We start from the raw sequence: 23,891 nt of genomic DNA on the forward strand, positions 1-23,891 counted from the left end.
AGGAAGCCTGGCACCAAATGATGCTGAAGTGGTTTAGGAGGATAGGGTTTTTATAATAATTAAGCAAATCAAAATGAGAAATACATTGACTATGTGACTCACATTATTAATGTCATGCTCAGGGAAAGAGGACTTACTGACTTGTTTGACTTTCTATTGTGGTGGCAGCTAAGTGCTTAGTTAGACCTGACAGGGTGGAGAGCCTCTGGGCGGGGACACAGGTGGCCTATCCTCCCCTTGGAGCCAGGAGCCTTGGATTCAAGTCCTACTGCTGCCTCACTTACCAATGGTTGAGGACTGTCACTGGGACTCCGGAGACCCTGAGTCATTTCCTGGAAGCGTTTATTCAAGTTAGTTGAGTTTATCCTCAGATTGTTCATTCCCCGTGAAATCACATCATCATATGCCTTTTGGTCCAAGTTTTGAAATACCAATGAGACAGTCTCCTTTCCAGAAGATTGTTATTGTTCCAAGTCTTTAGATACCAAATTCGCTCACACCCACTTCCGCCACTACCTTTCGTGTTCTAGAGCCCACAGGAAGCCAGCAGTGGCAGAAAAGGAAGGTATGATCAAAAGTCAAGGAAAAACCCAGGTGTCACACAGGGTGCCATTCTGTCTCCAGGGAGCTATAATTATATTTCTTTCCAGATATTGTCACTACCTATTTTTTTAAGCTAATGTTCAATTTATTTTTCTTTGATATTCTTCTAACACATAGGTTTTTAAGAAGGATGTTATACCTTCTCCAAAGAGGTCACCAGCTCAGAAGCAAACCTAGGAATCGAGGAATAGGCAAAGACATAAACTACCAAATGCTCCTTAAGCAAGAGAGAACAATGTAGAGTTCTCATGAAAAACATCACTCTCAGGGTCTTCTGGGATCAAGTGAAAAGTTAGCACCTGGTGGAAATTTCTAATGAAAATATAATTGGGTTTTGAATTGTCAAGGCACCATAGATGCCCACAACTTTAATATGAGCATCAGGTGCAAGCTGGCGAAAGCAAGGACAGTATCAGAACTGGTATGAGCATGAGCAAAAGTAGAGGCTGAAAGCCCTCATTAGAAAATCAGAATAAGCAGACTTTCCCCCAGAGATAGCGGAAGGCAAGGTCTCCTGGTAACACCTTATGGAGATGTGTTGTGGGATCCCTCAGAAGTTAAAACACTAAAACTGCCTCTGATCAAATAATAAGTCACTTCCACAGCAACTGATGTTAGCAAATCTTAATATACTGAGGTTTTATTTTGTCACTATAGGCCCAGGTATGTGTTACAGTCACTCATTTTTTTACATATGTGTTTTAAACACTTATTCAGTGGCACAGAGTCTCTGCCTTGTGGTATTTATACTCTAGTCAGGAAATTCTGAAATCAAGCCATTTAAATACTGTAATTTCAGGTGGTAATCACTGCAAGCAATGTCAACGCCGGTACTGGATACTTGGAAATCCTGGGGGTCCCCGAGACCCTCTCGGGGGCTCTGAAAAGGCACCAGTTTTCACAATAATCCTCCAATGTTATTTTCCGTATCCGTGCTCACCCCCACACAGAGAGAGTTAGGTGAGAACGAGGGTCTCACAGGATGAGAGCGCCACAGGGAATAAAAGCATCATTGTTCGGAGGGCTCATGGAGGGTGTTTGATGTATCCTCCTGTTTTAAATATTTTCCAGTTTTTATACACTAAGTAGCATTCTTTATCACCCATAGAAATAAAAGCTCTCTGGGGTCCTCAGTGACTCTCAAGAGTGTGAAAGTTCGTGAGACCGGAAAGTTTGAGAGCCTCTCTAGTTTTGAGAGAATGATCAAAGGGCCAGGAAGTCTTCCACTGTGAGAAGGTGTTTGATCAGGGACCTGAGAAAATGGCACAAGCAGGCCATGCGGGTATCTAAGGAAGAGATTTCCAGCAGATCCAAAGCTGGTTTTGATGCTGGTGTAAGTCCACAAATAAAGTATAGTGTCGTCAGGATGGAGCTTTTAAATTTAGTTTTCTTCTAAATTTATTTGTATTAATTTTCAGTTCTTTTCATAATTATTAATAACAAGAAATATGAACCCATTACCTTGGACAATTAATTTATAAAGAAATATATATAATGTTTTCTGACTTTGTGCTACATTTATTTTTTTTAAATGGTAAATAATCTGAATATAAACTTTTATAAGGAAATACTTAGAGAATGGAGCAAACTATAAAAATACCATTCTATGATTATACAGGTCATATATGTCATGTCAAATCCAATGCACAAAATACATTCTTGAACTATACAATTTTATTTAAAGTTGTACATTTGAACTTTAGTTGTTGCTCATGTCCCTCCGTTGCGCACAGAAGTAAAGAACTAAGTAAGTTATTGCATAGTGTGGACACTTTACCAATGCTCAATTTTCCATACATGGTAAAACTTGAAAAAGCAAATTAATTAAGCCAGTAACATTGGTTGAATCTAAATCAGTTTTAAAAGCTAAGTGAGTACTTCTCTATTCCTGAGACCATTACAGCTTTAATTTTCACATAAAGCATTAAACATGGAAAGCAGTTGACCACATGGAATCGATCTTCTGGGGATAGACTTTGAAATGAAGTTTAAAAACACACCTGCCCATAGAACAACCACATCACTCTACGTTTCCTGGCATAACAAGTTTTCCCCTCAGTTAATTTTAGGAGTGGTAGCTGGTTCAAGGACTGTTTTCAGGGGATTCCTCGGCAGAGCTTGTACTATGAGGTTTTGGGGTTACTAATGAAGACTGGGGGCAAGGAACCAGTTTATCACGGCTAGCGGCTTCTTACTCCAAGTTAAGTTTGTAAATTGACAAGTTCATCCAAAGCCCATAAAGAAGAAACTGCTGCTATAAATGAAACTTATTAATAGGGCAATTTAAGCAAAAGTCAATATTTCTACTCTATAGAGTTAACTTGTAGTTAGGTATGACTAAAGTGCTTTGAGCTTGATTAAAATCAATTTGATAATCGTACAAAGAATTGGTAGTTTTTCTTATTGATTTTGTAATTTATAACAGTTCTTTTGTGTGTATATATATATATAATTTCCACCCCCTCTTCTTTTTATTCTCACTTAATGCTTTCTATAAAGAGATTTCCCCTTTCTCTTTATTTGATCTTGCTCTAACAATTTACTCTCATTTAAAATAAAGTAACACTTAACCTCCAAATCATTCTTAACCTTCCACAGAGATTGAATAGCAAGAGAGTGGGAATGAACGCGAATTCTCTGTCAGTTACAGATAGCTGTGAATCTTCTTGGCATTATTTTTCAAGGGCTACATAAAGATTTGATATCATTTTAAAAGAATCAGTTTAGCCTAAGAGTAATTATGGGATGTTTCTAAACTTCCTGACAAAGTTAAATCTTAATGAAGCCGCTACTGTCCAGTGTCCAGTGCTCAAAGCGTCCACCTCAATTTGTAGGGTTTTTATTCCTCTAACTGTCCTGATTTAGCAGGCTCACAAAGCACTCATGAGCACCTATTTCAGACATTGCCTAGATCTCCTACCTGTTTAACGCATTCTTGTTAACAACACTTTTCTTTTAGTAGTAAAATGATCCCTTGGAATTCAATTGATAACTCCTCTTTAGAGACCTTGTTTTATTCATGTGGCTTCAGCTTCCATACTGATCATTTTGATAGTTTTATCTCTGTCCTGAAATTTCATTTACACATAATCAAACGTTGAACTTGGAAATTATTTAAGTCCTAGAAAGATTAAATTTGTCAGATTATGTTAGAGCCAGTATTAAAATCAAGCCCAGGGTAGCTTTCTAACTACATACTAGTAAATTCCCACCATCACCTCCAAGTAATTTAAAAACCAAGTCCATCCTTCCCCAAAACACTGAGTTGTCAACACACACAATGTCCTGCCAATCTTTCCCTTGGGAATGCCACATGGTGTGAGTTTCTGCTTTTTCCATACCCATGGAGTGAATATATGTTGTATTCCGGGACAGATGTTCAACTGAAGCAGACCAGAATTAGCAACTCTCGATAAATCACCTTAAAACTTGTGGAAACAGAAGGTGCGTGGCTGATTGTCACAGGGCAGTTCTGTCTGCTCAATGTTCTGGAAGGACTCACTCTGCAGTGCGGGAAACTCCTGGGACATCGGAGTGTTGGCAGTAATATTATCCTTCCAGTGGTCGGCTGAAGAGTGTCCAGTAACTTTTGGCTCTTCTTCATTTCCTGTCTCCACTTGATCACCATGTCTTCGTGAGCTTTTCCTTTAAAATGTCTCCTAAATAAGCAACTTTTTCTCCCTTCCCAATGAAGCCACTACCCACGCTAAGATTACTGTAGGTTTCCTTTCTCTGCACAGCAAAGCCCTGGTGCTGGTCTCTCCGGTATCTAAGCACAGAGCCCTGCTGCCTTTACCATAAATGTTCAGCCTCCTTCCAGATGTGTGATACTGTGCAAAATCCCTCTGCTAAACAATTAAAATCCCCAGTCTAGTCTGTTCACTGTTCAGAGGGTTAAGGTAACATAGAGGGATAGGATTAATATTCCCTGGACAGTCAGACATCAGGGCAGGCTACATGGAGGTGACATTTAAACAGCACTTTAAGAATGAGTTTGAGGTTGACAGAGAATGGAATTTCAGGCTGAGAGAACAGAGAGAGAACTTTGTTTTTCTTATCTCGTTGCCCTGACACTAGATTTTGTTTTTAATATCAAGCAGGCCATTTTAATGATCTATGTCTTGAAAGTCTCATTTGTAAAATGAAAGCTCACAGGGTGTTGAAAGAAAGCACTAAGTGATATATGGGACAGTACTGTCGTAAGGTTTTTAGGACAAACAAATTCCAATCAAGGCTTTATTATTCTCTAATTGGCTATGCAATTAGATAATTAGACAATAATACTAATAACTAATGTTTATAGAGCAACTTATATTTTTCTAAGCATTTGCACATCCATTATCGCATTCGGTGCTCAAATTTGCAGAGATTAAATTTGTAGAGACAGAAAGCTGCAGTGTGGTTAAGAACAGACACTCTGAAGCCAGACTGCCTTGTGAGCACCAAGCCCCACCACCAGCTCTGTGGTCTCAGTGAGTGGGACCTCCAGGTCTGTCACCACAACTAGGGCTGAGGGTACTTTCCTCACTGGAGTCTTGTTAAGATTCAATAAGTTAATAGAAGTCAAGTGCCCAGGGCAGTCCATGGAACTTAGGAAGTGCTCGGTGGAGGTTAGCTGGTATTACTAGCAGCAGCATCTTCATCATCATCATCATCATTATCCGTACTTTCACCAACGGAAGGTGGACTAGAGCCCAGGACTGCTGAATTCTAAATAATGCCTTGGGAATGCCATACTGAAGACCTCTAGCATTTTCTGTATTATTGCAAAGAATCTAGTCTAGGTAAGGTTTCCTGTATTCTGGGACTGGTGTTCGGCTAAAGAGGAAATAATTAGTAATTCTAGATGAAGTCTCAACAAAATGAGTACACATGATTATGAAAATTCTAAAATATCTAGTTCTATTTGGAAGAAATTGTCTTTCTCAGTTTGGCTTATTTCACTTAGCATAATATTTTCTAGGTCCATCCATGCTGTCCCAAAGGGTAAGAGGTCCCTCTTTTTTACAGCTGCATGGAACAGACTGACATACCTTGATGTGGGGTTGGGGTGGGCGGGACGAGAAGAGCTAAACCAAAGAACTTATATATATATATATACCTAGGCCATAGACATGGGCAATAAGGTAGTGAAGAGCTCAGGGGTGGGTAGGGACTGGGAAGGGGGGAAAGGGGGGAAAACTGGAGATATCTGTAATACTATCAACAATAAAAATATATTTAAAAAGAAAATGAGAAGAAATTGTCTGTACATGGTAGTGTATGTGTTATTACAACCTGCACGTGGGTCTCAGCTTCACAGAAAATTAACATGGTGATCTTTTCATGGGCCGAGGTTAGTCTCCTCCCACTGATGATGGACTCCAAGCTCCTAGTCAGCACCCAGATTCTCTAAGGAGAGGTTCCTTGGGGGAGTCCCACAATCTGAAGGGTGAAGATTTCTCCTGCAAACAAACTGACTTCTATGTAGGGATGGATTTTTCAACCTTAAAATGCTGATGTGTGTATATGACCTAAATAGTGCTTTGACGTTAAATGATAACAACTTCTGGACTTGGAGATAGAAGATGAGGATCCAAGCCTCATCTTCATTTTACCAAGTGTGGGACGCTGGCTGACTTCGCCACACCTCTAACAACAAGGGAAAGATACAAGGGCAGTCTTTTCACAGGTTGCTATGTGGTCTGTAGTCACTTCATATATTTGAAAGCATAATGAGACATTAGTGTTTCACTCCAGCTTTGCCCCAGGTGTCTTTCTAGGATCATTGGAAGATTCCATGACCCTCATCTCTTTAGCACCCTTAGAATTTCTCCCCTCTGTCCAGTTGGGACTAGTGTGTCTTGATCAGATCAAGGACACATGCTCTCTGGAGTTTTATCCGTTTATTAAAAAATGGTTTCACTTCCTCTTCCTGGCCCCTGGGCTGAGTTATCTTGAGTAGATATTGAGTTCAGCTTTGTCCCAGGAGGAGCAAGGTGAAGAATGGTCCAAGACATCACTGTGACCAAGTCAATGTCCTGGAAGTGTACATACCCGAGTGTGCCCTCTGCTTTCTCTGATCTCAGAGGACATTGTGACCCCCTGTTCCTCATAGTTGAAGTTTCTTCTGGAGCAGTTAAGTGCAATGAAGGCAAGATTCCATTTACCTGGTTGGAGTTTCAAGTCTAGGTCTCTTTCTCTCCTCCCACCCTAAGTGTTCTTGCATTGCCCCCATCACCTTGCAGATACATTGCGTCCTCAAGACTGCAGCCTAGCCGAAACCGGTTTGGCTCAGTGGATAGAGTGTCGGCCTGCGGACTGGAAGGTCCCGGGTTCGATTCCGGTCAAGGGCATGTACCGGGATTGCGGGCACATCCCCAGTAGGAGATGTGCAGGAGGCGGCTGATCAATGTTTCTCTCTCATCGATGTTTCTGACTCTCTATCTCTCTCCCTTCTCTCTGTAAAAAATCAATAAAATATATTTAAAAAAAAAAGACTGCAGCCTAATTTTAACACTAGCCCAAAAGCAAGACTTGATGGAAACCCTTAAGTTTTAGAGGAAAAAAATCATGATTTACAGCTAAAAGCAATAAATGCTTTTGAAATCTGTGGAAAATTGGTATTTTCTACTTCGATGAACAGTAATGTTGGTAAAGCTAATCAAGTGTTAGTTATATGTAAATTTTACTTGTATAATAAAGTAATTATGACTTGTTCTATCATATTAGCTTTTTCCATAGTCTCATGTAGCTGTTCTTTCTAAATTGGAATGAATAATGCTGTTGATTTGAAACCTAGCGAGCGATGGTAAAATCGTTCTAAAATTTTTGCCTGTTGTCCTGACTGTTTCATCCTTGACAGGTGATGTGTCACTGTTGTAATATTATGATATATTGCTCATTACTTCAATTACCTTTGTCAGAGTACATTGACGTTTTATGCTGGAGATGTGTGAACAAAGTAATGAGATGGAGAATTTTGGTTTGTTTTCATTGAGTATTGATCAAATACATGGCTGATTGTATAAAAGATGAACAAATCTGATTATTTCATGATGTATATTTCAGGAGCACACAAATCATATTTTTAACTGAAATACCTTTTGAAAAGGATTTTCAATTGTCACCTTAAGATCCTACAAGGAAAGCATTTGTAGGTTTCTGGGGCTAATTTTATGAATCTATTCAGAATTTATAAATCGTTTTGCTTGCTAACTATATCTATAATAAAGTTCATCAGTGTAAAGTCACATGGTTTTTCTTGAAAGGCAAATAACCAGGACATGCAACTCTTCTGCTTTATAGATTGTGTTAAACTATTTATATGAGAGTAAATATTTTATTTTATTCCATTTTATTGACATTTCCAAAGGTCTGTGTGCACTGTTGTATCTGTTTCAGTTTTCACTGCCCTGGAGATGCTTTATCTTGGGGCAGGAGACGTGGCAGGGCTTGGGCAGAGAAATAGCCCAAGAAAGTCTAGTGGGAAGGTACCTGTTGTCAGTGACCACTAGCCTTAAAGGGCTTTGGCTCTTCCACCATAGCTCATTCTCTCCCATTAGGTTGTGGCGTTCAGGAAGGTAGGGACCAAGGAGAAAACCCTTGGCCAGAATTCGTCACCATCCTCCCAGTGCTTACTATACCTTCTCCTCTGGCAGTCAATCCCCACCCATCCCTGCCCCCATCAATGGTCCCCCTTTCCCTTCCCATCTGTGGTCTCCCTTCCCTTCCAGAAGCTGTCCCATACCTCAGCCTGCCCTCCCCTGTGCCTCAAAGACCACTTGTTGGTTCTGTCTCCCTTTTTGGCAGTTTTCACATCAGCAGTGGGGGCAATATGTTCCTGGAGTCCAGAATGAAACACTCAGAATATGCACTCCCCATAGAGACATCATATAGCTGGTGATTGGGCCTATAATACCATCAGTATGGATTAAACGATTTTTTTGCTGGCTATTGCAAACTTCGCCATCTGGTATATGCTGTTTTCTTGGGACTCTATTTTCTAAATTAAAAGAAAACGGATTACAATTGTACTTTTGTTATGCTCTTCATGATGAAATAGGGTTGGATGGAAATGTTTTTATTTTCTTCCTTTTTTTTCCAGGAACTGTACAGATCCCAAAATACCAAGTGTTTACCATGTTAGTTAATTGGCTTATTATTTAATATCCAATGATGAAAAAATATTTTTACATTGTTCAAAATGTCCATCGGGGTATCAGAGGGGGTGGGAGGGTCTTAGATGGTAAAAATTGCACGAACCAATGTTTTTTAAAGAGCACACATTATTTCATAAAAATAAGGCTTATGCCACATCAAATTTGCAGTCTTGGTTGAAATATAAAGTTACGTTATATTCTTTAAAAGAAAGAAATAAAGATCTTGAAATTTGCTCACACTTATTAGAAAAGACTCTATTGTCTAAAACAGCCAGAGAGAGAGATATAAAGGATGAGATAGCAATTATGTCTTAGTCTGTGTGTATGTAATTTCCTTCCATCCAAAAAGAAGTAACTTGCTCTATGGTTAACATAACATGAGAAAATTTGTGTTGCCAAATCCTCCTCCTCCCAACTCACTCTACTTACTCCAATCCTTTTTCAAACATACACAATGAAAATTGACAAGTACACTTCCACTCCTCTATACTTCTTTTTTAATTCCCTAAGTAAATATGAAATTTGATTAAAGAAATTTTGCTTAAAAAGAACATGAACAAACTATTGCAAGGATCCCATCTACATGAAATGCAAGGAAATAAAACAGTTTCTTTTGCAAAGTATAATTTAAGGATGAAGCCAGGAACGTCTTCCCACTGCTCCATCACTTGCACTGTCAGCCATGTTAACATCACCATCTGTAGCACTGTGTCCTGTCTTTGTTCTCCTGCTGTGCACAGATGTGATGGCAAAGATTACTATCCATCAGAAATCCTCTGAGAAAGAGCGAATTCTACATTGTAGGAAGAGCTATTAATATTTTAAGCACTGTCAACCCTTTAGGGGTTGAGGTATTACGTCACTATTTATACTATAAAATTTGTTACTGATTGGAAGGTTTTGAGGGTTTTAGCAGCCTGATAATTAAGTAGGAGATATAATTATATTAATGCAATTAATATGTATTAATAGGTGGACTCTTAAATGTTTCTGATATTGTCTGATCCAAAAATAACTACTTGATTAACTAATGTGTCTCATAAGAAATATGTCTATGTAGGTCAGGATGAGATCATTTGAAAAAAAAAAAAAACTACTCATTTGAGAACTCTAAACCTCAAAAAAAAAATCTCATTTAAGAGCTGGAGTCAAATTATATGGTCATTTTAGTTCTCAGAATTCAAAGCATAGATGGCTGGAATCATGTGTGTGATAATTCTAGGCTACTCTCAATAAATAATACATGTCATTTCTGCTTCACTGAGGCTGTCACTTACTGCTCTAAATGACTTTCAATGCAGGGCCCAGCCTGCTCTCCCAGAGTGCACTTCAGCTCAATTCCAAACCTGAAGGGTCCTTCCAGTATCCAGCCAGCTACCATAGCAACCAGACCCTGGCCCTGGGTGAGACAGCCCCATCGCTCCCCGCCCGCAGCACACAAGCCCGAGGTGCTGGCCAGAGCTTCAGCCAGGTATGTGTGAGAATGGGGCCCTCTGCTGTGTTGATCGGTGGGGTCCAAGGGGACAGTCCTGGAGCAGAGCTGTGAGAAAGCCACCGTGACCCCTCCTGCCTTTCTGCGACATGCCCCACAACTTCCTAAAGATGCCTTTGGTGCTGTGAGTGAAGGAAATGAATAATAAAATGCCATTATGGAATAACACTGAGTTGTAAACATGTGTTCTTTAGGAATATCTGTGAGTTGTTCATGCTATATTTACACTGTATATATTTATCTGTATGGGTATGTGAATGTGTGTCCTTACTATTTCTGTGTCTATATGAGATATAAATATGGCATGCATTCTACTTTTGTGTGTGCACCTGAAACAATTTTTATTCTTCTAAAAAAGCATGAAATTATTCTTTGGGGTGACTCATATAAAGAAACATAATGCCAATGCATAATCAAGTATGTAGAACTATTCTGAAGATAATTGTGATCATTCAGGAATAGTTACACTTTGTCAAGTTTTTTTGAAATGTACCCTTAGTTGTTCCTTTAAGGTGTATACTTGTTCTTATAGTTTCAGTGCACAGATTCATTAGCTGCCATTCAAACCAGCTCCAGGTTAGTAGACATTAGAAGTAGCTACTAATCTGAATTTTTTTCATAAAAAGTGTAAATGTTGTGCTAGATCCATAGATGGATGGGTGGATGGATGGATAGATGGATGGATAGGTATATAGGTAGGTAGGTATTTTTGTTTTAATAACTTTAGAGTTCAAGATATATTCTATCAACCTAGATGTATTGTATCTTGTTTTAAGCTATTTTGAACTTATTTTCAGCAGCATAAGGCCCTTTTAATCCCTTGATCTTGGAATGAAGAACCCACAGCTCCAAAAGCAATCCCTTCAGCTGGCTAGATAGATTTCACCCTTTCTGCATTTATTGGCTGGTATATATGCTATCTGACCCACCACTGGCTCCTAAAACAACCAAACATATCTTTGTCACCAGTTTATTGTCATTATTCCATCCATGTGTCTTTCCAACTAAACTGAAAGTTACTTGAGGGCAGGATCATTTTCATCTTAATCAGCAGCTTCTTGCCATCCACATGGCCCCCAATAAATGTCTGCTGCCAGAGAGGAGGCAGGGCGACTTAGAATGGCATAGTACAGTCACTATGAGAGGCCTACTTAAGGAGACATGGATATACATGAAACAAAACCTGAAAAGTCTCAGTGCATTTCTATTATTAACTTATTGCCCAGCAATATTTTTTAAAAATGATTGTGTTCTTCAAGTAAAACCCTTGTCCATCATTGCTTTGTAACTTTTACGTGGTAATGCTGAGCTATAGAATTTGTGGATAAAAGGGAGTGGCAAATAAAAGATTTACTGAGAAGATAGTCCTGTCCCTTTTTCTTTATATGAGTAACCCCAAAGAATAATATTATGCTTTTTTCGGAGAATAAAAAATTGTTATTTAATTTTTTGAAATAAACAAGTGAGATACAGCTATTTTTAACCCTGATATCCAGCCATACTTCTTAGTGGAAGAAGCCACATTCAGAAATAAGGCACATTTTATACTCAAATTAACCTATGACAGCCATGGACTTAGCTTTTACCAGTTCCTAGACATGTACCTAGAAAAACCATAAAGTTCTACTTTTCTCATAAATATCTGAGACCCCTGTAATTTGAGTTGAAAACAGTGAGTCAACTTGAAAAAAAAATCTGTATTTCCATATAAATGAGCATCATAAAAATGGAAATATCAATATAAAAGGCAAAATAAGTTAACTTCAACTTACTCACTTGCCAGGTAAATGAGTAATGCCAATGACCTTTGCCTCCAACTTATCACTTTGTTACAACTAAACTGTGAGCATCCTGTAAACCTGTTCACACAAAGCTATGCAATAATCAAAGCTTTCTTATAAAATTAATAGTTAGCATTTATTGAGCACCTAGAAATAATCTGTTTTACGTACATCCTTATATTTAATTTCCCCAAAAGGGCTGTATTACTATTTACATTTTAGAGACTTGGAAACTCAAGATCATCACATTTAGACAAGCTGTCATGTCCCATTTTAAGGCAGCAACAGTGAGAATAGGAACAGAATGTTGACTGAGTTGAAATCTGATCATTCTAGAAGAAAGTGTTTCATAGGGTTTTTTTAATTAATTAATTTATTGATTGATTAATTAAATTGATTGGGGTGACATTAGTCAACATGAATATACAGGTTTTAGGTGTGGGTTTCTATGTCACAAGATCTGTATAGTGCACCATGTGCCCACCACCCAAAGTCTAGGCTTTAAAATATATATATATCTCACTTCAATCAAATGAATCTACAGTTTGAACCTATTAAGAGGTGTATAAATGCAGACAAGCAATGTGGTGAGGTATCTGTTTCCATGTTGAGGGTGTCCCTCCTTGTGGGAGTCTATTCTATCTTCCACTAACTGCCATGGACTAAAACAGTAGAAACTCTAAACTGACAAGATTGGGCCTCACATTAAAAGTCTGCTTTAAAGTTTAATCAGAAAGTATATCTAAGTTGTAAAGATACCAGAGCTCTGTATTTGAAGTCATCAGGGTTACAGTTTGAAGGCATCTATAAATGTGAATGTTCAAGGTGATTAGTTGGAGGCAAAGGTTATTGGCATTACTCATTTACCTGGCAAGTGTGTAGGATGTAATCTAAATACTGAAATCTAATTCACCCAATTCATAGGAGTGAGGCTGTTGGTGACTATCTGAGTTCTGTTTATTTCAGCTAAGTGGTGGATGGATATCGGTACCAAGATTTATTTTCAGCTTTAGTGTGCTGCAGTATGAGAGGTGTGTTTTATTGAGTTATAGGACCTGTGACTTCAAAATTGCCAGAGAAATGCTGAACATGTAAGCCAATATTTTCACTCAGCAGTTAGCTTTATACCTTGAAAATTCCAGTAAGATCTCCTTCATAGGATTGTCTTGGGAATCCCTTTATTCCAGTGGTTTTGCAGAGTCCTGTGACTCATTCTTTTCAATATTCTGACGGGTGCTAAAGCTCATTACTTCAAGGCTAGATTAATTTTCAGAATATCCTATAGTCATAAAGTCCCAAAAAGGGCTAGTAAATTTCAAATTATGGCAGTAGATATCAGACCAATTTAATAAGGTCAATAATCAACAGAAAAACATTTCATTGCTTGGTCTTGAAGAGAAGGTGTAATTCTAAAGCAAGTGATTTTTCAATCTCAGTGATTTTCTCTCAGTCATAGATCAAATTGGAATGTAATTTCAAAGCAATATCACAAATGTTCAATGATCCTAATTTCAATTTTTAAAAATCTAGTTTATTCAACATAATCATCGTTTCAGTTATCAACACCAGGCTCTATGCCAGGCCCTGGCAATATGTGCGCAGCCTGCATTGCCCCATTGTATCAGTTTGAATAAAACTGGGTCACAAAAATTGTCATAAAATATTCGTTCTCTTGTATTTCCCTAACTAAAATCCTTGAAAGTCATTCTCCATAGGCTCTAGGATGAGCTTGTGGGGCTTGGCTGGAGGAGAGAGAGTATAAGATTCTTCCCAAGAACCCCAAGGCCTTTCCGGGAAGTAATAGGAGTCCATGTATTGCTACTCCTCTCCTTGCTCTCAGCATTCTTCTCAGCTACCCTGCTCCAGCATCTAACAGTCTGTAGGTTACTCCTCCATTCTTCCCTTCCTCCTCTAGGCCAACCGTGACCTTTGTGTGGCTGTTTTGAGGTGCCTCCATGAAAATAGATCTAGTCTTTCCATTACATTTACGTGTCTCTGGGTTATTCTTTAAAGCACTCAGAGTGTTTATTGTGTGCCTGCTGTATGCCATGAGCTGATGTATCTGCTTGGTATGAAATAGTAAAAAAAAATAGGACCCTGACCTCCAAGAACGATTCTAGAATCAGTGGTAGGGACTCAGAAGATCAGCACAGTAAATAAGTCAATTGCATAGTTTTTTAGATGACAGTGATTCCTATAAGGTTTGCAGCCTTCCGTATAAGGAGGAAATGAATGCAGTATAGGATGAGTGGGACTCAAAGTGCTGGGTGGGTGTGGCATAGGAGGCCTTGTGGAGAAGGTGCCCTTTGGGTGAAGACATGAAGGAGAAGAGGGAGGAAGCTGGGGGACAGCAAACGCATGGCTCCTGGATGGGGTGGCCTGGCTTGCTGACAGGACAGCAAGGAGGTCTCATCAAGTAGTCTCATCAAGCATTTCGCCCTTCAAGGAAACCAAATATGCAAGATGTAAGAAAGTCTCACAGGAACCTAAAGATTTTAAAGCCACTTTCATGTTCCCCAGCAGAACTGAAGAAGTGTGAGCACAGGCATAATCCTAGGGAAACACCTGCTTGCTGCAGGAAGTTAAGAATTGTGCGATAGTTCTGTTAAAGAAAACTGAACAATAGCAGAGACTCTAGGAGAGCAATAAACTTTCAAGAAGCAAAATTGCCATTTCTTTTTTATCCGGCCTATCTATTTAACGTTGCACTGACTTTGTGTCTTAAAAGTTCTCATTGGGCCCTAACTGGTTTGGCTCAGTGGATAGAGCATCGGCCTGTGGACTGAAAGGTCCCAGGTTCGATTCCGGTCAAGGGCATGTACCTTGGCTGTGGGCACATCCCCAGTAGGAGGTGTGCAGGAGGCAGCTGATCGATATTTCTCTCTCATCGATGTTTCTAACTCTCTATCCCTCTCCCTTCCTCCCTGTAAAAAATCAATAAAATAAAATAAAAAAGTTCTCATTGATGCTATATCATAATTATAAATATGCTGTGTGCTCACTTCTGCCAGAGGCTGGTGTGTTCGTTGAGTTTGGAACATTATGAATGGTGAACTCTCACATCAGGCAGTTGTGAAGGTCAAGGCCTGGTAGACACAGAGACCCACAGAGTGCAAAGGATGAGCAAACCCCCAATAAACACCTACTTATTGATCGTTGAATGACGGGGGTTATACCGAAAGACTAGTGTAACATCTCTCCAGTTTGCTTAATTATGATAAAAGCTGTTTACTTGGAAAACACAAAATCGCAGAGATATGTTTAGTGGACATCATGCAGCATTCGGAGGAGAAATCATATCACTTTGTATACTTTTCTTGGCATATCTTGGGGAAAGCGGCAGTTTATTTGCTTTTGAGAGAGTGTTCAGGTGCCTACCTACTGGAAATATTTTGTCATTGTTCTGCTTTAAAATCTTCTCCCTCCCTTTTCTCTTTCCAGCATAAATATATTTAATCTGACTTTAATAATTGAAAACGTTCTCATGGCAGGGAGAGCCATGTATGCATTCTACTATAACATTTCCTGTTCTTAGCAAATATTTGAGCTATTGAAGTCATACTAAATGAGCATCTTGCTGAAATAAAAGTTTTATGCAGTGTAGTTTTGCCAAAGCTCATGTTTCTTTTTTAGAAAGAGCTGCCATCAAGAAACCCCTCCTTATATATTCTCAGAGATAAAGTTTTATTTTTTCTTCTAAATGTTCTTTCCCTGGCAGACCCTATTAATGACCATACAAAATACTTTCAGAATATTCATTCATAATTTTCCTAATCATACTTTTATTAAAGGGAGGCCAGCAAGAAGGCAAACCACCCAGGATGCAAAAGCCTACAGCACTCTGTTTCCTGGGAAATGGATCCACTGCCACATCCGTCCAGCTCCACTGACAGGGACAGTGTGGTTTGCAAGATCTCTCTCACCCACACTCCCCACCTCTTTCATACTTTTGGGGCAGTCGTGCAAAGAGAAAGCATTTGGGATAGTCTCCCTTATTGTCTCCAAAATCATAGCTCTCCTGGTGCTTTGAAATGAGATGTTCTCACCAGAGAAAGGAATTCCTTCCAAGTGCTTTGTTTTTTCAGTTGCTCAAGTTTACTTTGCTCTGGGCACGTTCAATGTTAGCAGGACGTCACTGCCTGGTGACCCCTGCCTTTCCTCATCTCAGCAGTGGTGACTCCAGGGACAGTCTGTGAACTGTGTACGGAGCCTCCTTTTTACTTTGTTTTGTGTTTTTACCAAAACCAGCCCTCCTCAAGGGAATTGCTAGACAAGGTACTTGATGATTTTACTTGGCTATTTCTGAAATCAAATGTTTCTCGCGGTATCAGGATTTTCTACCTTGGGAATTATTTTAGAAAGTGGCACTTTCTGAAGACAATTTCAAAGGAGAGGTAAAATTTAGGAAGCAATGATAGTAGTGTTCAAGCACATTTATCCCAGGGAGTAAGTTCAAGGGCACAAAACTTAGGTGGGGATGTAGATTCATTTTAATTGCATCATATTACAGGACATTTCATCTGACACCTAAGTAAGACTGTTTACATTGTGGAGTTGCTGATTTCTTGTTTCCAAGTTGTGAGAGTAAATGTCTTTGCTTGTATATAAGTGCAAGCTTAATGCCCTATGCAAACGCAGCCTAGGAAAGCTCAACAAATCCTCAGATGTTTTAATCAGCATATGTAGCTGATAGTACTCAATCACGCTACCAGTTTGTTTTGGTTTAGAGTGGATTTCTTCAAAGATGGTATTTTAAAGCATGTCCTGTTTTGGGGTATTTAAAAATGGTTCAGGCTTTTTAACTCGTGGAAAGAAGTCTTCCGTCTTTGTTTTTACTTTCTCACAGCCCTGTCACCACTTAATGCTCTCTTCACTCCCTCTAATACCCCACCCCACTCCTTCCTGTTCCTGTGTTCTGGCTCTTCCTGGCCCTTCCCTCGCCCCGACCCTGTGGCTCTGCCGTCCTTAGCAATGTGCTGGCTGCCTTTGCCTCTCAGGACACTGTTTTGCCAGGTCTACTCTTCCCAGCAGGGACTTTAGTCACCACAACCAGAACTGCCTACAAAGGGAAGACTCCATGAATTATTAAGCTTGCGATCTGATAGTAATTCCTAAAAATGACAAGTGATGAATATGGCCAAAGGGGAACACACTGCTTACCCCAAGTCACTAAGCTACCCTCTGGGGAGCCACAGGGATCCTGGGTTCCCAACCCTGTCACTGTGGGCCTGGCTGCCCAGCAATCTGGGCAAATATCCTTCTGTCCCCAAGTTGGGGCCTGCCTGACAATTCCAGGAAGCCTGGCAGGTCTAAATGTGTCTTGGTGAGGGACCTGCTTTCTGAGTGCGGTTTTGTGCATTGGCCTGGGTGCACATGACTTGCAGTCAAGATTCCTTAGAATCCAGGCTGTCAAGGCTCTTGCTGACTGGCTACAAGCAGCGGTTTGGTTTGGTTTGGTTTTCACTGCCAAATCCCCAAAGGGTGAGGATTACATGAGTTTTCAAGTGCAGAGAAAATTTCCCCCTATCATCCCATGCCATCCCCACCCCTTTACAAAAGATACAATGAGAAGGAATCTGGAAACAGCTGATGCCACATTCTGGTCCAAGAGCACCCTAATTTCAGGGGCTCAAACACTTGGAAAAGAACAGTGTCATAATTGTGAGGCAGATAGTATTCTGTACAAACAAAAATACAACAATGACAGATCAACAAAGTAATGTCAAGGTGCAATACTCCCTGTGAGAGGATACTAGGGAGACCTTCACAAACATCTCCTCAGTTGTACATGGAATATACTAGGCTCTTATTAATGGTTTATTGACTTAATGGGAAAATTAGTGCATAGAACTTGAGTGCTGTTATTTAATGGGAATAATGTAAATATTGCCTAAATTTCCATTTCATTATTTTCCACTACACTTTGAAGATACATCTGCCCTTAAACACTTGTATAAAATAGTTATAAATGCACTCCACAGTCACATAGGAGGACTCAGTGTACCTAGTGTGCACATGTGAAACATGCAAACATCCTATACAATAAAGAGGTAATATGCAAATTGACCATCATGCCCTCACACTATGGCTGCCTATGACCAGGCCAGCAGGAGGGTTAGTGAGGGATGACCAAACGACTGAACAAGCAAGCTGCGTGGGGCAACCAGGCCAGCAGGAGGGTTAATGAGGGATGACCAAACAACTGAACAGCAGGCTGCGTGGGGCAACCAGGCCAGGTCTGCTGGGGAGGCAGTTGGGGGTGACCAGGCTGGCATGGGGGACAATTAGGGGTGACCAGGCTGGCAGAGGGGGGAAGTTCGGGGTGACCAGGCCAGCATGGGGGCCAGTAAGAGGTGACCAGGCCAGCAGGGAGGGCAGTTGGGGGCAACCAGGCTGACAGGTGGGGCAGTGGGGGCGATTAGGCTGGCAGGGGGGGCAGTTGGGGGCGACCAGGCCAGCAGTAGGGCAGTAAGGGGTGACCAGGCTGGCACATAGAGGCAGTGAGGGGTGATCAGGCCAGCAGGGGAGGGCAGTTAGGGGTGACCAGGCAGGCAGGCAGGTGAGCGATTAGGAGCCAGCGGTCCAGGATTGTGAGAGGGATGTCCGACTGCTGGTTTAGGCCCAATCCCTGTGGCAGTCGGACATCCCCCGATGGGTCCTGGATTGGAGAGGGTGCAGGCTGGGCTGAGGGTACCCCCCTCCCGTGCATGAATTTTGTGCACTGAGCCTCTAGTATAATATAAAAACCACTACTGTAGTATATTCTAAATCTGATCCCTCTGAAACTTACACGTAAACTATCATGCAGATGAAATATTTAATATGACAGAGCTTTATTGAGTTAGGTGTATTGCTCCTGTCTCATTAAAACACAATTCCTACATGTTTTAAATCTGAGGTGTAAGCTACATACGGCATTCATAGAAATTGGAAGTAATGTTTTTCATTTTTCTCTTGATGAAGTTCCCATAATAGGAAGCAAGAAAGGAATGACATTTTATGTTCACAAAACTCTGCCTGTCAGAGGCTATTCTGTCAGGGCATCTGCTGGCAATGTTCTACTTGTCAATTTCACATACCTGGTCCCCCATTTTGGAGGGGTGACAAAGTAGCCCTTCAAAGAGCTGAAAATAAAAACACCAACAGGAACTGTTCCTGCCAAGAGCTCATGCTGTGATCCAGGACAGTTTTGGAGCCCAATCTTCTCCAAATCTATTGAAAAATTTTTATATCATCTTTTCTCTTCTAAAGGTCTCATCATAAAATAGTATTTTAATTCCCATTGCTAGTACATACACATGCCCAACTATCCTCAGGGATGAAGGGTGTGGTTGTCTTTTTTTGATTTTTTAAGTGAAGTTTTGCAATTCTAACTTTAAAATTGGATTTACAGTTTAGTGGTATTTACATACATTTAAGGTAGAATTGAGCTTCCACGACAGTAAAGTGGATGCAATTCTTTGTGTGTCGAAATGTGTATATATTATATTTAATCCAATGAGCTAGGTAGTAATAAGCCAGCCTATGAATTGGGCAGTAGGCTTGAAGTGCAGCCTTTTGTATCCCTAACTGGCTAAGAATTGCTAAATGAATTACACAATGGAACAAAAAAATAAACACAAGAATGGAAACAAGCTCCCTAAAGATTACTGTTTTTGTCTAATTCGTGTCAAAAACATATTTCTTAGTTTAGCCAAAGAACCATTCTTAGACACTTTTTACTCCATAGGCCACCGAACGGAGTGTAACACCCCTGGATTATATATTGTAAACTGCAGAAGGGCTTATACAACTGTGTGATCCAATGAGGTCGCCACTGGCCACATTTGAGTACTTAAATTCAACTTAAATCAAATAGTTCAGATCAAATGTGTGTTAAAATCCAGTGCACATGTCAAGTGCCCACTAGGCCACTGTGTCTGTTGGCTGTCATATTAGACAGTGAAGATTTTAAACATTTCCACCCTGAACAATATCAATCTGAAAGAGTATATAACATTTTAGTGGTTACGTTTTTCTCTTCTCATGTAAAAATTATTGGCTAAATTTCACCAATATCTTGCAATATTTAGAAATATTTTTGAGTGGCTGCTACAGCCTGTCAAAATTTGTGGAGCTAGTGTGGTAGTTCTCAAAACTTCGGCAGATTTGCGGCTATTTAACAAACCTTATTAGACAATAGTATCCAACAGAGTTAGCATTCCTGAGACTCAAAGTTCCAACAAATTAAAAAAAAAAAAATTTCCAACAGATTAAAAGAAAAGTGTTTGTAAAATTTATTCAAGGTTTCTCTAGGATCTGTGTCATTCTAATATTTAAATATTAGAATAATTTTTCATATTGGTATCGAATTTGTGCACCAGTGTGGTCCCTCGGCCTGGCCTGCGGGATCGAGCCAAAACCGGCTCTCTGTCATCCCCCAAGGGGTCCTGGATTGCAAGAGGGCTCAGGCCAGGCTGAGGGACCCCATCAGTGCACAATTGGGGCCGGAGAGGGACATGGGAGGGCTCCAGGGTGTGTCTGGCCCATCTTGCTATCTCCTGATTGGCCGGACCCCAGCAGCAAGCTAACCTACCTGTTGGAGCATCTGCCCCCTGGTGCTCAGTGCACATCATAGCAAGCGGTTGAACGGCCTTAGCATACATTAGCATATTACGCTTTGATTGGTTGAATGCATGACAAGACACTTAGCATATTAGGCTTTTATTATGTAGGATTCTGCTACTTGGTAATAACACCATTAATGTCTTCTATGGTTATTATGAATATCGTATATCCAAGACATAAGGAAAAGTGTTTGTTGTGTTGTAAGCAAGGGGCTGTCGTCACACCCTCTGGAATTCTTTCTCCTTGTGCTCCTGTGAGAAGACTTCACAGAAATCGCTGCCTGAGGCTCTTCTGTCCCTTGCCAGCTGGGTCCTGTGCTGCTGAACATTGCTCAGGGCCCAGGAGAGCTGCAGAAGTAAAGGGAAGGCAGAAGCTGACTGCCTGCACCTTAGCAAGTGCTTCCCAGACCAGCAACAGCTGCTAGAAATGCAGACACTCAGTCCCACTCCATCCCCTGCATCACAATCTCTTCTAGCTCAGTGGCTTGCAGACTTTAGGGATCACCAAAATCCCCGTGATCCAGAGAACTTGCTAAAATGCACACCCTTGCGCCCCTCCTTCTGAGTTTCTGAGTCAGTCAGAGGGGGTGATGCCAGCACTGCTCTGGATGCTAGCTGCTGGAACAGGGACCACACTTGGAAAACCACTGCTCTAGGGATAACTTTCACATTCGGTTGCACATTGGAATCACCTGGTGAGCTTCCAAAAAGCCTGATGGTTAAGCCTCACCTCCAGAGATTCTGAGTTAAATGGCTAGTGTACAGCATGGATACTGAGACCTCTTCAAAAGCTCCCCTGGCGATTATAACGTGCAGCCAGGTTTGAGAAGCCCAGTCTGTACATTTCATGCTCAGAACTTCTTCCAAGAGGAAAGCAAGAATTGGGTCTAAGCACCCCCAAGCTCTGGATGCTGCTGAAATATCTCTCGGGGGTTCAGGGTAAGCACAGTTCTGCACAGCTTCTCCACCTTCCTCTGCGCATGACAGCCCTCATTGCCAAAGCCTCGGGACCAGCTTTACTAACAGTTTTTTCATTCATTCCGTAAACATTCGTGGCATCTCTGCTATGAATCAGTCTTTGCTCTACTTTCTGGAGACACATCATTGAACAAATCATGGAGCTTACATTTACTTCCCACCGACTGTTAAACTCAAAATACGTGCTCTGTGGTGTGAGGGGAGAATCAGACTGAACAGAGGACTGGTAAATACAGATTTTATTCAGAAATAAACGATTGCAATAGGGGAAAGAGACCTCAGTCTAGACTAGGTTCAATTGCAAATATAACAACAGAAAAATGGGAATTTATAGCTGAAGACCAGGGCGGGGTCAGTGGGCAGAAAGTTGCTAAGAGGAAACACCATGGGGAAGGGGTTGTGGTTGAAGTGACCCGGCAGGATGCTTGCTGAAGGCAGGCCTGGGTGCTGAGATGCCGCCTGGGGACGGTGGCAGATGAGGAACTCTGATAGGGAGGGTGAGCGGACATGGGGGAAGAGGAAGGGATTCTGTAGGATTCTTGCTAAAACTGTGCAATGCAGAGATGAGCACAGGGCCTCGTTCAAAACAGAGGGGCTTCACTAGAGTTTGTTCAAGGAGAGAATCTGTCAGTGGAGAAAGAAAGAGAGAGACAGAGAGAGGGAGGGAGAGAGAGAGAGAGAGAGAGAGAGAGAGAGAGAGAGAGAGAGACTTACACATACATACCAAATATGTATATTATATGTAAATAAATACGCGCACACACACACACACACACACACACACACACCCCTCACATGGAGAATGTCTTTCAACAGTTTGATTCCCTGTCTTTCCATGCAGCTCTTACTAGAGGATTTTGATGTTGCTCCTTTAATTCCCTCAGCTTTTCGCATGAGTCTGACATCCCAGATAAAATTTGGAATGCTGTGGATGTGGGGATGGAAGAGCCCAGTCTGTTATTTGCCAGTTGCCATTCCAAAACGGGTGGAGAGGCATAATTGAAACTTTTAATGGATAGCATCTGTTCAGTCTCTCTCACCCTTCCCTTCATCTCGTCAGCTTCCTCCTCCCCACCCAGTTCCCATCCCTAATTTCAAAGCCTTCCTTCCCAGCGCCTCTCTTTCTGTGTGTACAACCCCACCCGACTTTTCACACCAGCCTGCTCTCAGAAACCTCTCTGGTCCTCGGGGAAGCCGGGATCCTCCCAGACCTCCTGCCCAGAAGAGGTTGACAATGTAGTGTTTTCATTCGAATGCAAATTTGTCTCTGGATGAGATTCAAGGAAAGTGATTTCCCCTCCAACTGTCTCCGCCCCAGCCCTTGTGGTCTTTTGTGTTCTTGTATAGGAAGGGGGACCACTGACTTTTCAATGTGAAGACACAGCTGCAGGGGGCTCTCAAAAGTGAGCCACAGAAAGAGAGATGCTGAAAGATTTGGAGCCCAGCATTACAATCTAGAAAAGGGAGGCTTTTTAATTTGCAATTTCTCTGATTCCTCTAGAAGTGTGTGTGTGTTTTTCATCACACTGAAAGACCAAGCGTCTTTATTGCAAAATAATACTTTCTCCTCCTTTTTTGTTATCCAAGAAGAATTTGCAAGACACTAGCACAGAATAAACTCTAGGAAGTATGCTCTCCTTGCTGTTCTCCCGATAAGTATGCAGCTTGGCCAGTTTCGGAGGCAGAAACTGTTTCCAGTGGAATGCCCATGGGGGCGGGGGAGGGGGGGAGAAAGATTTAATGCCTGAGTTTCTCCTTAACACTAACAAATCGTGATTGCTCTCAACTAGCTCAAGGTGGCCCTGTTGGGTGGCCTTTTAAAATCCTCATGTGACTACTGCGATGCCTCTGCTATTCCAGAAACATCTTAGCCCCGTAAGCAGAATACTGTCCCCTTTACCACACCTGCTGCCACTGTCAGCCGCCTTTGCTAGTTGTTTTTTTTTTTTTTCTTTCTGTTGGAGAAACACCTGCCTGACGCTGGAGGGCCGTCGGGATCCCACACGCCCTGGTGCTCTCGGGCGGCGGGGCGCCCCGCGTCCCTCCCTCGCCGGGCGGGGGGCGGGCGGGCCGGGCGGGGCGCCGAGCTTCCCCGGCTAAACGCGCGTGTTCTCTGCTCTCCCGCGCACAGGGCACCACGAGCCGCGCGGGGCACCTGCCCGGGCCCGAGCCCGCGCCGCCGCCGCCGCCGCCGCCGCGGGAGCCTTTCGCGCCCAGCCTGGGGAGCGCCTTTCCGCTGGCGGAAGCGCCGCCCGCCGGCGTTCTACTACTCCAGGCTCAATGTTGCCCG

General features: G+C 41.6%; 1 protein-coding gene across 1 annotated transcript in view; it reads left to right on the forward strand.

Moving 5' to 3' along the window:
* CTNND2 (catenin delta 2) overlaps window positions 1–23,891 on the forward strand; it is a 473,749-nt gene that overhangs the window by 132,058 nt on the left and 317,800 nt on the right. Inside the window, 3 exon segments of the mRNA XM_014453371.2 lie at window positions 10,046–10,215; window positions 23,733–23,868; window positions 23,871–23,891. The exon segment at window positions 23,871–23,891 is cut by the window's right edge and continues 266 nt beyond it. Of these exon segments, the coding sequence (XP_014308857.2) occupies window positions 10,046–10,215; window positions 23,733–23,868; window positions 23,871–23,891 (327 nt within the window).

Source organism: Myotis lucifugus, unplaced genomic scaffold (assembly GCF_000147115.1).
Source record: "Myotis lucifugus unplaced genomic scaffold, Myoluc2.0 scaffold_0, whole genome shotgun sequence".
NCBI classification, from domain to species: domain Eukaryota; kingdom Metazoa; phylum Chordata; class Mammalia; order Chiroptera; family Vespertilionidae; genus Myotis; species Myotis lucifugus.